Source organism: Dermacentor variabilis, chromosome 3 (assembly GCF_050947875.1).
Source record: "Dermacentor variabilis isolate Ectoservices chromosome 3, ASM5094787v1, whole genome shotgun sequence".
Taxonomy (NCBI): Eukaryota; Metazoa; Arthropoda; class Arachnida; order Ixodida; family Ixodidae; genus Dermacentor; species Dermacentor variabilis.
In genome coordinates, this window is record NC_134570.1 from 115,443,499 (window position 1) to 115,460,021 (window position 16,523).

At 45.3% G+C, this 16,523-nt stretch overlaps 1 protein-coding gene across 1 annotated transcript in view; it reads right to left on the minus strand.

Annotated features, from left to right (window-relative positions):
- Positions 1–16,523, minus strand: part of LOC142574117 (uncharacterized) — a 28,124-nt gene that overhangs the window by 4,868 nt on the left and 6,733 nt on the right. Inside the window, exons 2-5 of the mRNA XM_075683275.1 lie at positions 16,136–16,210; positions 14,157–14,246; positions 6,874–6,939; positions 1,096–1,148 (exon numbers count right to left, since the gene is read on the minus strand). Coding sequence (XP_075539390.1) covers positions 1,096–1,148; positions 6,874–6,939; positions 14,157–14,246; positions 16,136–16,184 — 258 coding nt within the window. The 5' untranslated portion in view covers positions 16,185–16,210. The remainder of the gene's footprint in view (positions 1–1,095; positions 1,149–6,873; positions 6,940–14,156; positions 14,247–16,135; positions 16,211–16,523) is intronic.

The window sequence follows — 16,523 nt, forward strand, 5'->3', positions numbered from 1 at the left end:
GTCTGCACACCCTGCGTATAGCTCTCCGCTTCACAAATATGCACAATGTTTACTTTTCAGAAATGGTAGAAACGTACCGCACTGTCCCTTGAATTTTAATTTATACCGTTTGCCTGCTACGGCTGGCGTCTCTATAGCAGTATCGTTCCCTTTGCATTCTCATGTCACCACCTGCCCCGCCCCCTCATATGGAAACTGCAACGAAGGAAGGGCAAGGTTGTCATTCACTCGTTGCGCGAATGCGTTGGTTGTACCCATTCTCTGCCTCCTCTCCCCCTCCCCTCTACCGTTCTATCTTTGGTACCTCTGGACTTGCACGTTAGTAGAAGGTAAGCGCTGCAATATCTGCAATACTTTTGCGGGGGTCTCGGATAATTACAACTGTCGAGAGGCTAATGTGGCGACTGCCGCTCATGTATACACACGAGCAGCAGCCGCAGGAGTGGGCAAGTCGAAGGAACGGTCAAAGAAAGCTTCGCTTTAAAAAACTTCTTGTTCTAGAAACCCATTTTTTCAGTGTCTGTTAAATAATTCTAATGTGTGTGGCGTCTGCTCTAAAGTATTGTGCGAAATCACTACGCTGGGGCCTGTGAAATTATTCGTTATATGCACTTGTTACTGCGGTGTTAAGGGCACGCCGCGCAGAGCTCACAGCTCACAATAGAACCGGGACATAAGTAATCCTTCATTGTACTGACCACTTCGTAGTTGAAGCGTTTGTTTCAGAAGAACTTCGGTGTATCTATTTGAGCGATAAACGAAAGCGATCTGCTTGTGCTAAAATATTGTTGGAACAACGCATTCTCACTTTATAATATTGTAAAGCTCAGGGAAAGCATGCTTATTTACAGAGAAATTATAAATAACAGCTGGCATCAGCTGAACAGAATGAAGAAATTGGCAACCTAATAAACGTGAAAAGAGGATAAAAACACGTTCTAGCAGGCCGAGGATGCCGCCAGAGTCCAAGGGATTCTGGCCGCTATCTAGGCGGGGTTGGCTCCCAGCAAACTGCCGGCTACCTAAATAAAAATTATTTCTCTCGATCTCTCTATCGGATAAGGCAAAAATAAGATAGCAGTACGGGCTACTAACCAGGCCGCGGCCAGTTTCTAGGCCTTGAACTAAGCACAGCTCTGGGTATTGGCCTGAAAAAAAAATTATGTGTGAGACATTGCTATGACGAACAGTTTATTGACATCCTCATACTTGCAAAAAGTAGCCGATATTAATTTCTAAGAATTGATTTTTGGTTGTAGGTGTTGTGCTCAACAAAATCACCTCTGGGGCTTTGTCTCTCTGATAATTCGCTGGTGTACAGGTGTCTCACTTTAAAAAAAGAAAAAAAAAGATCGAATTGTTGCCTTATTTCCAACACCAGCGATATAGTAATTTCGGTTCAACTCCCAGAAGTTGTATTGTGCGCTGTGAGGAATGCCGTAATTGGAAGGGAAAGTTCACTTTTATTATGCGAGGTGCTTTAGTGTATGACTAAATGTTAGTGCGCGGCTACTTTTGCATACCACGCGAATCGAAAGGCACCCGCTACTGCCGTCAGAACGTCACTGCCACTCAGCTGCAGCGGCGGGTCAGTCCAGTCTTTGAAAAAAACAAAAATTTATGTAAATGAACCAACCAAATGCATTTTCAGCGTCAGACATATCGCTGACGCTGAACTGTTTGTGCGAGCTATGTAAATGTTTTATATTATTCCGAGAAAACAATAAATACCGCAGCAATGTACCTTAGTTAACGAGAAACAAGCGAAATTTAGGGTGGTTACGACTTCGTGGTGCGATAACTACGGCACCCAACAAACTCCTCACCAACAGAATGTCTTGTAGCACAAGCCAATTATTAGCACAAGAATACAATTAGTGATTGCAACTAACAGCTGCATAATTCTAAATACGATTGCACATTGATCGTATAATCTACAAAACACACGCATGGATTGGCATTACAATATTGTCGCCGGTCACAAAGCATAGGCGCTTTATATATTGCGGCAAGTCGCAGTGCACCGTTGTACTCGAAAATGACGTGCAGGATGCAGGCCAGCACAAAAGAACGTCTTTGTCTTCTTTTTATCGTGCTCGAGCTCTCGAACTCTCGGTCGTCGTCTTTGTCGCCCTCAGAGTGTAGTTGGCACAAATAGTGACGCGGCATTGCTTTGCCTTAAGAGCGAGCATCGTCCCGATGCTCATCAAATGTTAGTCGTTAGTCTCGATAAAGAGCTTGTCGGTGTAGACATCATTCAGACAGATACGGCTTCATGCGCACCACGTGCACTATCTCAGGCACCTGTTGACGGCGTTTGGAGATGCATGAACTTTAACGCACGACCTAACACGGCGAGGAACCCGGTATGGTCCGAAGTATCGGGGTAGAAGTTTCTCAGAGATGCCTCGGCGTCGTACTGGATACCAATCCCAGACTCTTTCCCCCGGCGCATAAGCGACGAATTGGTGGTGGCGATTATATCGCCGGACGTCACGTTCTTGCTGTGTAGCTATTCTGACGCGCGCGAGCTGTCATGCTTCCTCGGCGCGCTCAGTGAATTTTGCGGCATCTTCGTGTAAATCTTTCTAGTCATGAGGCAGCACAGCATCAAGCATCGTAGTGACTTCTCGATCAGGATCAAAGTAAACGGCGGCATTTTGGTTGTTTTCCGGCGTGCCTTATTATGTGCGAATGGGGCGTACGGCAATATTTTGTCCCAATTCGTCTGCTCCACATTGATGTACATGCAAAGCATGTATGCGATGGTCTTGTGTAGGCGTTCTGTAAACCCATTCGTATAAGAGTTAAAGGCTATCGTCCTCCTATGCGCTGTACCACTGAGAGTGAGCACAGTGCACAAAAGCTCAGTTGTGAATGCCGTTCCTTTGTCGGTGATGATGACCGCAGGATCACCGTGCCTCAGGCCAATGTGCTCGTTAAATAACCATGCCGCTTCAGTTGCAGTGCCGCTCGGAATCGCATTTGATTCCTATAGTCTGTCGCGACTCTGACTCATCGGTTGCGGCTGTCAGATAATGGAAAAGGGCCAAGAAGGTCTATTCCAATTTGAGTAAACGGCTATTCCGGTACAGCTACGGGCTGCAGTATCCCAGCGGGTTTAGTCAGTGGTACTTTGCCTCGCTGGCACTCAAGGCAAAGTCGAACGTAATGTTTCACCTCTGCTGCGTGCCTTGCACTGTAGTATCTTTCTTTCATTCGTGCCAATGTTCGCGTGCAACCAAAGTGGCCTGATGTGGCTTCGTTATGGCAGGCTTGCAAGATTTCTTGGCGGAGATTTTTGGGAACTTCTAGCAGATAGCTCTTTCCTGTTGAAGAAAAGTTCTTCCTGTAGAGAATTCCGTTAAGCAAACAGAATGAAGGTACGCTCCTTGAAAATAATCTCGACACATTCGTTGTTCACCCTTTCAAGAACTTTGAGTGAATTGAGCTCCCGGTCGTCTTGCTGTTGTCGAGACAACAGCAGTTGACAGCAACTGTTTTAGGTGTTCTTCAAAAATGGCAGAAAAAAGAATTGCGTCGTAGAGGTACACCAAGCAAGTCTTCCACTTTAGACCGGATAGGGCAGTGTCCACGAGCCTTTGACACGTGGCTGGGGCCGAGCATAGGCCAAAAAGCAGAACCTTAAGTTCGCAAAGACCATTAGGCGTCACAAAAGCAGACTTCTCTTGATCGCGCTCATCCACCTTTATTTTCCAGAATCAACTTTTAATGTCCGTAGCGGAGAAGTAACGTTCATGCATTAGCCTGTCCAAGGAGTCGTCGATCCGGGGCAACGGATAAACATCTTTCCTTATAACGTGATTGAACTTGCGATAATCAATGCAGAACCTCAACGTACCATATTTCTTTTTTTACAAGCACTACAGGTGGTGCCCAAGGGTTCTTTGATGGCTAGATTACATCATCCTGTAGCATCTTCCCGACCTGCTACTGTACTTCCTCACGTTCTTGCTGAGCCACACGATACGGGTTCTGTCAAATGGGTCTTGCTGTCTCCTCCATGATGTGGTGTTTTGTCAGCGGCGTTTGACCGACTCGCGATCTAGATGAGAAGCAGTCCTTAAACTTTTCAGCAGTTCCATAATATGGTGTCGTACTGCTGGCGTTAAGCCGGCACCAACATCAAAAGTGGGTGTACATGGTGTTGTACGAGCTGGCTTCTTGCGTGGCAAAACAGTCTTGAGCGCGGTCGATTTCACCTAGGTGTGCGACAGCGGCGCCTTTACTGATGTGCCAACGTTCGTCTGTGAAATTTGTCAAGAGCACCTCTGCACGCCCGTAGACTAAGCTGACGATGCCACGGGCGATGGCAACACGTTGGCGGAATAGAAGGGCAGTTACGTGGTCCGCTACTGCGTCTTCCTTATACTGTGCATCGCAACTGAGGGAAACAAGTCTGCATGAAAGCGGCGGTATGGACACGCCCTTGTCGATAACACGTAAGGCTCGGCGTTGGGGTTCTGGGCCATGGGTTGTGTTCTTTCAGGGGAAAATGTTACCACGCCGTCGCGTATGTTGACTGCGGCACCGTATTCCCTTAAGAAGTCCATTACTAATAAGAGTAATTTGCAGCACTTCAGTAGAATCACGAATGTGGGGACAAAAGCTACGTACGCGATCGTGAGTCTGGCAGTACACTTGCCTCTAAGCATAATTATCTGGCCTTCAGCATTTCGAATGTAAGGGCCCGTTCATTCCATTCTGACTTTCTTTAGCTTGTCAACGGCTCGCTCATTATAGAAAAGTCCGCGCCGGTGTTAACTAGGGCCATCACTTCGTGTCTGTCAACCGTTAAAGCGAGGTCGGCAGTCACAGTTTTGTCGGCGTCGTCCTTTTTCGGCAACAGTAGGGGATTTCCGGGAACTTGTGGACTTGCGACTTTCCCCCAGAGGTCGCTGCTTTCAGTTTCCCCGCCGTGGGCTGGGACACTGAGCCTTGGCGGCATTAGTAAAACTTCGGCTGCTCGGCGAGGAAAAACGCGCTGGAGACGGCGAGCGGGGCCGTAGATTAGATGGGCCCACTTGCCGGCCACCATGGCTGTCGCCGAAGGAGGCACGGTTCTCATCTAACCAGTGGCGCATAGCTGGACGACGAGGACAAAAACTATACATGTTTCCTGGCTCTCCACAATTATAACACAGGGGTGGCCGATCTGCAGTGCACAATATATTGGTCTTGCATAGCTGGGGTCCCCTTACAAGTTCCTGTTGGACCCAGGTTGCGTCGGGGGGCATTGACGGTACTGTGGTGTCGTTATGGTAGACAAGGGACGAGAAACAGCGTCGGCATTACTGTATGCTTTCGCTTGGTATGACACCTCGGAAGGCGATGGACGACGAACCGCGTCTGCGTAGCTGTAGGCGGTCGGCTGGTATGACATCTCGGGACATGGCTCGGAAGGGACAAACGCCTGACGGAGTTCCTGGGGCACCACTTCAGTGACGAAGGCAACTGTGAACTCCTGCGGCGGCGATGCATGTGCTGATGGTGCGTGCCTAGCATTCCCCTTTTCAATTTCCTCGCGCACAATCTATTGGACCAGTTGGCGCAAGCAGGTCTCATCGGCACTGGCGAGTGCTGTGGCTCTTGCCGGTGCCCCAGCGACCAAGCGATTGTATAGAGCAGCGCTCAAATTTCGTATTAGGGAGTATCATAATCCACAGTAATTTTTAACACGATAGAGATAAAGGCCCCATGACGGAAACAATCCGATGTCAGCGTCGGATGCCGTTTGCTAAAAAAAAATATAATTCCGTACCACAAACAAACCAGCCATCCCTGCGGCGCAGAGACGTTGCTGAACTAATTTCTCAAAGTAACACGGTTCAGAAAAATTGTAAAATGCAACCTAAATGCAACCTACAGACAGGGTAGCGTCGGATTGCAATTTGAAGATACCAGTAAACATAAATCTCTCACGCAGAAACTCAAACACGATCGCCTTTTCTAGCATTTCTACCATTCATAGAGAAGCTATGGGCACCGAGATTTCAATCTCAGAGGCCATAAAGCGGCGCGCCCGGTTCCTTGGAAAAACCTGTAGATGGCGCTCGCCTCCACCGCATTGCGACCCACAAAAGAAGACTCGTTTCTTTTAGAAAACTCGCCTTCGTGCATAGCGCTCACCGCCAGCGTTCCCGGTAAACATTACGGTTACATAAGCTGCAGTAGCCGGGAAGCGTGAGAAGTAGTCAGGGATCTTGGAACGCTATCGCGTTCCACTCTTGAAGGCGAAGCTTAAGTGTCCCCACAAGTTTGTTGTTTTGTTTTGCTGGGTCTAATCATGCATAATTACTGTGTAGAGACGTCATATCAGATGGGGAGCTATAGTTGTATTCGTGACGTCATGTGACAGATAGGCGAAGAGGGGTTAGCCCGAAAATTTTTTGACCAACAATGGTGGGCTGATAACAGAACTGGAATATAAAAGTCTGGAAAAAGTTTATGTTATAGGGCCCCAGAAAGATCTGTTGTGGTAGTGTAGGTCGAACTCATCGCCATAAGCACTTAAACCTTAAAACACTCAAATGCTCTCGCGTGACAGCACGTCTTTATCACAGTTGGCGTTCGCGACGAACGCGCTTAGGGAGCCTTATTATGTACACACGCGCATGCGCGAGATAGCGCGTTAGGCGTGCATATCGTTAGGCGTGCCCTCCCGCTCAGTTGCGTGATAGCATGTGCCCTTCTTATCGCTGCTTCCCTACGTACGGGGAAAGACTATACACCACAGGAAACCCACTGACCGCCAACAACCAATAAAGAAATCAGACCAAAAACCCGATAAGAGCTGTTCGTTTTATAAGAAAGAATTTGCTTTGTCTATCAGTAAACTTGAAGTATACGAACCTTCTGTATAGTCCTCGATGCTTAGGTTTAACCCTGGAGGCTGTACTCCTGGTATTGGTGTGAATTCTGCGATCATGTAAAGAACAGGAAGCGCTCGGAATTTATGTAAAGCCTTCAAACTTGTAATCATGGGTGAGAGCAAAAGGAGCGATTTTGTAAGGTTCCCTTTCCAGATATCCTTTCATCACCAGAAGTGAATATATCATAAACACTACTAAAACGAATATTGTGGTAATTTTGCTCTCATATTACAATCAGTGAACGTGCACAATATCAGTATTTCATTCCTAACAAATACACAAGGCTAAGACGTTTCACCATTTTGGTAAGATAGCCCTAGTACAATACGAAATTATGAAGAATCTTAGTGCAGCGTGAATGTGTTTCTCAGGAACAGGTACAATACGGATTCTGATTAACAATTCCTGAACGTCCGAGAGAAGTTGTGCCCGAGCATTCAACAATCTAGATTACGATGGCTATAAAGGTAAGCTGAGCGCACAAGTACACTAGGCCACGTTCAAGTGTATGGTGCAGTTTGAGCTCTTCTCACGGCAATAGCCTCGCCTGCTGCGAGGCTATAAGAACGGTTGTTAACAGCAAAACATTTCTTTAGTAATTCGCTGTGTCTTCATAAGTTCCAGTGGGTGACAGCATTATAAACAAGATTAAGGTCAGGGAAAAAGTGCGATAAGGACTTTCTTAGGCTCTGGCAATCCCTATAGGGACCAACATCGAAATATGCATTTATTGGCTCGATAAATATAACACCACAATGATCCTGGACTAGCAATATGCGCCTATGAGAAAAGACAGCAACGATGAACAAAAAAGGAAAAAAATAGGCATGTTGCCTAAAGTTTCTGTATGTAATTATGACGCGCACACATAGAGATAATAGATGCATCAATTGGGAACGAATGGGTCCAACAGAGCAGGACGGCGAATTGATAATTAAAAGAGAACGGCAGTGACTTCGGCGAGGGCAGCCTGTTTTCTTTACGTGCGCTTCCGTTCAGTGTTAAACCCGCAAAATAGTACACGCTAACAAAAGCCCCAGCATCGCTTACGTACTGGGTGTGCGCAACATGTATCACGCAACGCTAACACTAAGTCCTTACGTTTGCAACGGTAAACTCAAGCGATCTTATGTTGTATTAATAGTTGACAACCAGTCGCTCCACATGGTTGCATAAGATACGTTTCATTCCAGAAACACGACGTGAGCCATTGCTTTAGACCAAGGTTGCTTACGTGTTCTTCCATTTGTCGGAGAGCGAATTGACTATTCTCTCGATGGCGTGCATTATCGCAGATAACTATAGCTGTCACTATGAGCGTTTATAGGCTTACCGTGTACGTAATATCTCGTAGATGATTGTAGTCTCAGAGATCCTGGGAAAAACGTGGTGAAGCCTACTAATGTTGATTAAAGATGAAAAATATTAAGCAACAGTTCCACCATAGGGTCGAAGCAATGATTGCGATAGAAGTACGTTGGAACATTATACAAAATATAAGGCTTGTAGTTGTAGTGGCAGTAAACGTATGCTAAGTAAACACGCATGATGTCGCATGTGTAAACACATGAACAGAGAGAGCGTGATGACTGCGAGCAGCGTCGGGTAAAACTACAGGGCCTTGTCGACGTTGTCGCCTTGTGTTGACTTTGCGTTCCCGTACTGCAATATGCTCACGACAGCAACGATGTGTACGATCGCTTCGCGCTTTTGAAGTGGAGGGTTTTGTCAATGTTGTCGCTTTACTTCGGTCTCCTTTTACCGCAGCGCCACGTCTGGCCACCTGCGGCGTTGAGCTGCAGCGTGCGTCGCACGCACAGCAACAGCACATTGGTTCTGCATCTGGACTAACGATCTCTTGGGTTATGCGAGCCCGCCGTGCTTCATAGGGATTGGCGTTTCTCTGGAGCTTCTCGGCCGGCGTTCTGACAACACGCGGGGACATGCTTGCGTCATGGGAAGGACGAGGTGCTTTTCTGCGAAAATCACGCACCGGCAGGCATTTCATAACCACCATACTTTGGCTTCTGCCAGTGGTAAAACAGTGGCACAAGCTGACAGGGTCTGCATGATCTGCATAGCCTGCGTAGGCTGTTTTCGTTCCAGTAAGCAAGGTTGTCTAACTTGGGATTTTAAAATGCAGCTCCTTCTTTGCACCAGTATCGGTGATTGGACCATAAGCCCGCCTAGACTGCTTTCGCCACCTGGCGTTTAAATTATGATGCAAAACGCAATCGCACATTTAGCGCGAACACTGTTCTTAAGAAAGCATAATAAAACTAAAGCAAATAATCTTTCTGTGTAATTATTTATGACGGCGAAAAATTGCATGAGCTGTTCAGAAAACGTGCCAGAAGTCTAAGCTTGCTGGCTTGCATGCGGAAAGTTCCTAAGGATCTTCTGTTCTGTTTATTAAGGCATGCGCCCATAGCATAATGGCTGGAAACTAGATCTGCTGTGCTCGGGGTCATCCCTTCGAATCCTGCCGTTGGTCCTAAAGAACCCTGCCACTGGACAATAAAGGTCTTTGTTAACGGTCTTACCACCACTTTTCTGTATCCGATATGTTTCGAACGTCGTTTGTGGCCAAGCACCTCAGATAGTGCGGAGCCGATCCAGTAAAAAAGCACCACTCTCAAGTTTGATCTGTGGTATTGTTTCGCATTATTATTATATTATAGTCTGAGAACAGTGAGGTAACACGTTTCCGCTGCAAGCTTTATATTTCGTGACATTGTTTTTGGCTGCCATTGGTATAACTTTGAGCAATAATTTTCCAGGGTAGCAGTGGGTAGTTTGCGTGCAATCTAATGCTAGAAGGGCCTGGGGCTTAATTCTACATGTCCAAGTGAACAACGCGTGCGCGTATTTCGATCCAGCCTGCAACATACTCCTAGCAGTGTGCATGATCATGGAGTACAAACTGATCTCTCTGTCAAGAAAATACACATTAGTAAAGCTTCCCATGCTCGCGCATGATGCAACATGTTCTAAATGGAACATGGTTTGCGGCACACTCCTCTGCATCGCTTGGATCTTTCTCGCCGTATCTGCACCCCGTCTGCGCTCAATGTAGCCCACAGAACTGTCGCCTACCGACTATGGCTCAGTACTTTTTCTAATACTTCTCGCCTCCGCATTCTGATGCCTGACTCTGTTAAGTGTGACAATTGCGGCCGCGAGAAAACGTTGGAATATATATGTCGTTGTTCATCTTACAGCACGCAATATGTTCTTACTGCGGCACTGAACATGGCTAGCTACTTTTGGAACACACGAACGCTCATTATTACACCCTTGCAAATTCAAAAGAAGGAATACCACGTGCGTCTAAATGAAAGCCTTGGCTATTTGAAAACCTTCAAAAAATACAAGCTCTTCCTGGAAGGTACAAAATGAGGTTTGTTTGCCGTCTCGCTTTCGATTTTCCTTCAACAATAGAATGTTTTACAGGGTCTCATGTTTCATAGCATTTTGATATGAAAGCATCAAACGCTTCATCGACTGTAAAAGCCGGCTGCTGTAGCAGCGAATCAGCTGTATCTGTGTGACGTCACTCCAGCAAACTACATATATTATCGGCACTGTTTCCTCCTCCCTACCCGCCCCCTCTAACCCGTCTCGCATAATGCCGATATTAACACGCAGCAGCGCACTAAACACGACTTTAACCAACTCCCGCGTGCGTGTCATGTTTGGTTCTTCACACGCTCTCCCTGTAATGTAGAAAAATGGGATTTGTTCACGGTCTCGCTTTTCCCTTTACCACTCTACTTTTTACAGTGTCTGATGTTTCGCAGGGTTCAGAAGGAAAACCCTCTAATCGCCCACTGAGCGAAAAAGCTGGTGTTCCAGATTCCAGGGAAACGAAACCTAAATTCCCATTGGCTGCGACGCCAAGTCACGTGCGCACCTCGAAGGAGCAGAGCGGGCGAAGAGGCACACCTTCTGCCGCGCTGGTACGCCATGTGCGGCGTGAGCGAATAGGGCATCGCCGCGACGCCGTGTCACCCTCGCCATAGGAAACCTGTGTTGATCGCGCGTTGACTTGACAGCGCAAGCTGTCGCCTGCGTTGTAACTTCACTTCGGCCATCCCTATACAGAAATTAATGTATGCAATAAACAGAATAAATTCAAAAGGAAGAACGTTGGTGGTGGTGGTTCTCAGGCATTGCATTTTTCTCCTCGTCATGGGATATCAATAGGTAGTGCAAAATTTTACAATCATATTTGTCTGAACTCCTGTCCTGATCGCACGGACTGTCTTTTCCACTTAACGTCAAGAAATGACCTTTACTTGCCTTTCCGTTGTCAAATCCCCGTTTATTTCTCTTCATTATCGAGATGAGCTGCTACCGCAAGTGGCGGTTTCGGAGTACTTAAGGATAACTCATGATCGTAAACTAAACTGGCAGCAGCAAATCGAAGCAAATGCTAATAAAGGAGAACGTGCAGTGGTATTGTTGCGATGGTTTTGTAATAAAAACAGGGATGCGTAGGGCTACGTTGCTGATAATTTGTAAACTTTAGGTCCACACCGTTCTGGAATTTCGCTATGCTTTTTTTCATGATGTGCAGCATACAAGCTAAGACCTTTCATACTACTGGAAAGGCAAGCGCTGCGTCTTTGTCTTGGACTGCCATGTCTTGTGGCTAACGACATGCTTTATCTGTAGTCTGGAATTACTCTGCTTGAATAAAGATTTCAGCCTGTTACTGTCCCAACTTTTCTGCAGCTCCACGATGCATCCCTGTCGCATTTCCAAATCCGTTTTCGTCAATTCTCCCGATTCATATTTGGCGGCGTTATCGACAGCCACAAGCTGTTTTCGTTCAGGCGCTGTTATCCAAACTAAAAGTTAGTCTGCTGGGCCTGATTTCTCTAAATTCTAATTCGTTGAAAGTGAAACGATATTTGATGTTATTTTTCTGTAACACGCAAAACTTTTTCCTGCGCGCATACTTGAAGGTATTTTTCAAGATCATCTTAATCGATTTCCGTCTCACTTGATTATTTCTACGGACGCAACAGAAAACTTACAGAAGGCGGAATTGGCATCTTTCGAAATCAACTTAAGTTGTATTTCTCTTTACTTTACTGTTTTACTGATTGCACTCCAATATTTCTTGTAAAATTTTTGGCAATTATTTTGGCCATCGGAAAATCGGGTCCACAGAAATCCACAGTAATAATTGCTACAGATGTGCTCTTGGTCTGTACGCATGTAACTCGTAATAACCGTGCTCACCTGCTCAATATATTTTCGACCCTTGACCCGGATAATTTGTTTGAAGTTTGCGTTGTCTTGGTCAACGGACATAGCAAAATGTTTTTAAATGATTCAGTTCACTCAATCGCATGGTAATGAATGAATTCTGCGGTCTTAAATCTTCTTCCTTATGACTGTACTGGGATGAATAATCGTTGCGGCCCACGGATTATTTTCGTCACCTAAAATTTCGGTGGAACACGAGCAAATGCCTTTCACCCCAATGCGAGGTGACGTTGTGAAGCTTCCGCTGTAGAGTTCCCCGCCTAAATTGTTGCCTTCACGATTATGGCTTATCCATAACTAAACTCTGCTCTTTTTGTAATAAAACAGAAGCTATTCACCGCTACTTTCTTTCCCGCCGCCGCTTCTCCTCCCTCCGCAGAATCTTCCTCATATTCTCAACTGATGGTCTGGGTGTAACACTTACAACAACGAACATTTTGTCTTTTGGTGCCAGTCAATTAGGCACAAGCCATGGGTGGACGTTCGCTGCTTTGCACGAGTTCATTGAAGCGTCCGGAAGGTTACGCTGCCAGGGTGCTGACCGTGCGACACTTCATTTTTTTCCTAACTTTATATACAGGTCCTCTCAAAAGCTCTTTTATCATTCAGTTGCCAACTGATTCTTTTATAATGTTTGCCTTCACCCCTTCTGATATGTTGCTGAGTGTACGTTCAACTCCATCCAGTTTGGCCAATCCCCTTCATCTGTACGAGCCATGTTTTGAGGCAGCAACAACATCCTCGCACTCAGAGGCCGAGCTTCTTACCCACTGGGCTAAACCAGCGCCTCCTAGGCAGCAGGCCTGTGCATTTTTCTTCATGAATTCATGTTACTTGGACCGAAATTTTCATTGCCAAGCACGGAATGACAAAAGCAGTGACTCCAAAATCACCGCGGCTTACTCGGAAGCGGCCCCATTAGATTCTATGGCAGTCGCGCAAGGTAGCACTACGTCACAGATCGAAGTGCGCCGGTCTCATGCTATCCATACTCGCGGGCGACATTCTGTGGCAATGACAGGAAAGCTACGGAGGCAAAACGCGCACAAGCGAGAGCGCTTCTGAAAAGAGTCCCATGTTTTCATCCAAGTTAGTTTAAGCTGGGGAAGAGGAAACAGAAACACCTTATTAGCAACAGTTAAATAAGATAAAACACACCACTGAATGTAAACGTTTACTTATTTTGCGGCTTTTACCTTCCGCGTCCGGGCAAACGCGAAACCGTCGCACGTGGAAGTTGCGTCGATTCAGCGTCTGTTCCGAGCAATTAAAAGCACTGCCAAACACTGGCGCACTACTTGGCGCGGTAACACATGTGCAGAAGCTCTGCTCCCATAACTTTCCGTTCATTGCAATAGAAACTTATCCGCCATATAGGAAACGCTGGCCAAGTGTCTCAACCCGCTTGCTTGGCCCCTCAGGAGTTCATAACTAGAAAGACTGCTCGGCGGAGTTCAACATTATTGCTTTCGCATTCACCAATCATGAAAAGTGCTTAGGTGTCCTCGGATTTTTTTTTAGTTGGGAGTTTATTAGCTACAAGCATGCTACAACTTATCCCTTAGAATATATGGTAATATGTATGTAAAATACAGTCGTTTATTTAATTAATGAAATGTTTCAAAACACAATCACTCTAGTTAAATACTCATTGGTTTAAACGGACATGAAGTACGCATGTACTATAATTTACAATAGAAGGGAGGGTCCTTGTACTAAATTTTCGCCACAGTAAAATTGAAAGAAAAAAAACATGAGCTAATAATAATGTAGTGAAACTATCAAAGGGGGCCGAGCACTTGTGAATGTGCGCGCTCTGAGAATACATTTGCGGAGTCGACGAGGCGAGCTGCTGCAAAACAGTAATATGAAAGGCGAAACAGAGCCATCTGTTGCCCGAAATATTGATTTAAATATGTGCGAGGGTATAAAAGAACGTAGGTATAAAGACAAGTTTCGTCTTTTGGATGGCGGGAAAACACGCACCATCATAGATTATAGTGGCGTAGGTATAGTCTTCAGTTGCGTCGTCGTCCCGGTCCTCATTCTGCATTCCCGTTGTATTCGCAAGCACAGCTGAAAAAAACAAAGTTGTTTTATTGAATTCAATAAATAAGCTGTATACCATTGCATAAAGGGAAAATTAGACGTCCACCCGTTCGTAGCAAATCCTACAAAGGAAATCCATACGGGTTCCTCGAAAGAAAAGCCTCGCAGTTGAAGAAAAATTAGTCCTGGTCCGGGACTCGAAAATGGGACCACCGCCTTTCCGGGGCAGTCGCTCTGCCATCATGACTAGCAGGTTTTTCCCTTCAATAATTACTTCTCTCCACCTTACGGGTTTTCGCAGAACTATTACGTCAAACTCTTGCCTGTGCTTTCAGCTGTTGACAAATTCGACTTCACCTTGCGATCTCCTAGCCGCCTGGTTAGGTCAGTTGGTAGGGCGGCTGCCCCGGAGATGCGGTGGTCACGGGTTCGAGTCACAGACCACGACGAAATATTGTTCAACTGCGAAAATTTTCTTTCGAGGAACCAGTATGGGTTTCCTTGGCAGCAATTGCTACGAAAGGATGGATGCCTGATTGTTCCCTTTTTTAATAATTTCTCTTGAGGGTTTCTACAGAAATAATATGTCAATACCACAACATACTATGCTATGTGTGTAAACAGTACCAGTGATTATGCTACACATCTATATTCGCCTATACTCAATGAATGTATAAGTTAATGAACGTATGAGACAGTCTTCGCAGCTTGCATAAATGAGTACTTGCCCTAAGAATGCGCTGTTAACGCCCTTTTTTTTAAGTCAGCTATTAAGCTCGCACGATGTTTTCGAATTGTAAATGCTGTCGCCAACCTAATCGAAATTAATTTGTTTGGAAACGACTTTAGTCTGCCTTTAGCTGATACTTCAGATATGGATTGTACGAAAAACGACGCGCTAAGATGGACGAACAGAGGAATGCTTGCTTGTAATAGGAAATGCTTCTGCTCGGCATTCATTACACAATTCCTTTTACAAATATGTCTAATTTCTGAAGATGCGCTTATTTTTTGTTTCAAGTAAGTCAGGTTTATGCACAAACAAGTTCAGCGCTTGCGGAAGAACAATGGTTGGGTGGACCAGGCTTTTCTGTAAAAAAACCCAAACTTCCATGAAAGTGGCTTTATTTTCTTCAGGTCAGTCATGTACGTCAGGTGAAAAATGCGGTTGGGTTTAAATTGAGGAAACTGCCACATGCCAAGTCCGAGCCAAGCTTTTTCAGAACGGATCACGTGGTCTAATATGTTATTCAGTGTGCTTCAGTTTGATCTAATGTTGAATTGTTTTCAGAAAATTTTGCTTTTCCTCTCATCTTCACAATAGGATTTCGAGCCTTGTAATGATCATGTCAAAGTTGCTCCTCTTATTCAGATCCCAGTTTTGCAATAATATGAGACATACCAATGAAGTAATGTAACATTTAAGTGGGACGTGGTGGCCGGGTTCTCAACTTTCATTCTGGAATTTCTTTTGCCCTGAATTTTTCTGATGCGAACAGTCTGCAATGTGGAGCAACAAATTAATTGTTGTTGCCCATTATTCAAATTCATTGTCTTTCCAGGTACCCTGCTTCATTGTGGCTGCAGCATGCAGAAATCAAAGCACGTACCCAGCACAGATTTTCTCGGCTTAAGATCTGCCTGGCAAACGGGCTCATAGGAGTTTACGAGTTATCTGCTCTTATTTCTGCTATTCTTAAGCTTTTGTCAGGAATTTTGATTTTACTTTTTGGAAAATACGTAATACGCATTTAATCGCCCAGCCCTTGAGCCAGAGTCACTAACAGGCCCCTTAAAAGACGCTCCTAAATGTGCCTTTCATTACCTTGTCATAGCCAAAAATATTATCCGCATAAATTATCGCATCGTTGGCAAGATAGTAACAAACACAACGCAAGAGTATCTAGAAAACTTACCAAGTACGAGCCAGATGAAACACGTTGCAGGCCACGCTGATCCCTTCATCTTAATTCGTTTCTTGCGTGCCGACACTAAATATAAGGAAGCGGTGACTAATCGCAATAAAAACAGCAGTCACTTAACGATTTAAGTAGCAATTTTACCCTGACATTTGAACGGAATATATTTTGCTGAAATAAAAAGAGTTGCCTAACAATTAGGATGCTCTAAGTTCCCCCTTCCGTTTGTGTTGCATGTAGTCGCACTACGAATAAGGTCATGCATATATGGTTTTCTGTGAAAATCCGGGCCTACGGTAAGATGAAATTAACTATTAGAAAAATGGCAACAAGGCACAGTTTACGAGTATAAGTTTTAAAAATCTATCTTTTGCACGTCAATGTG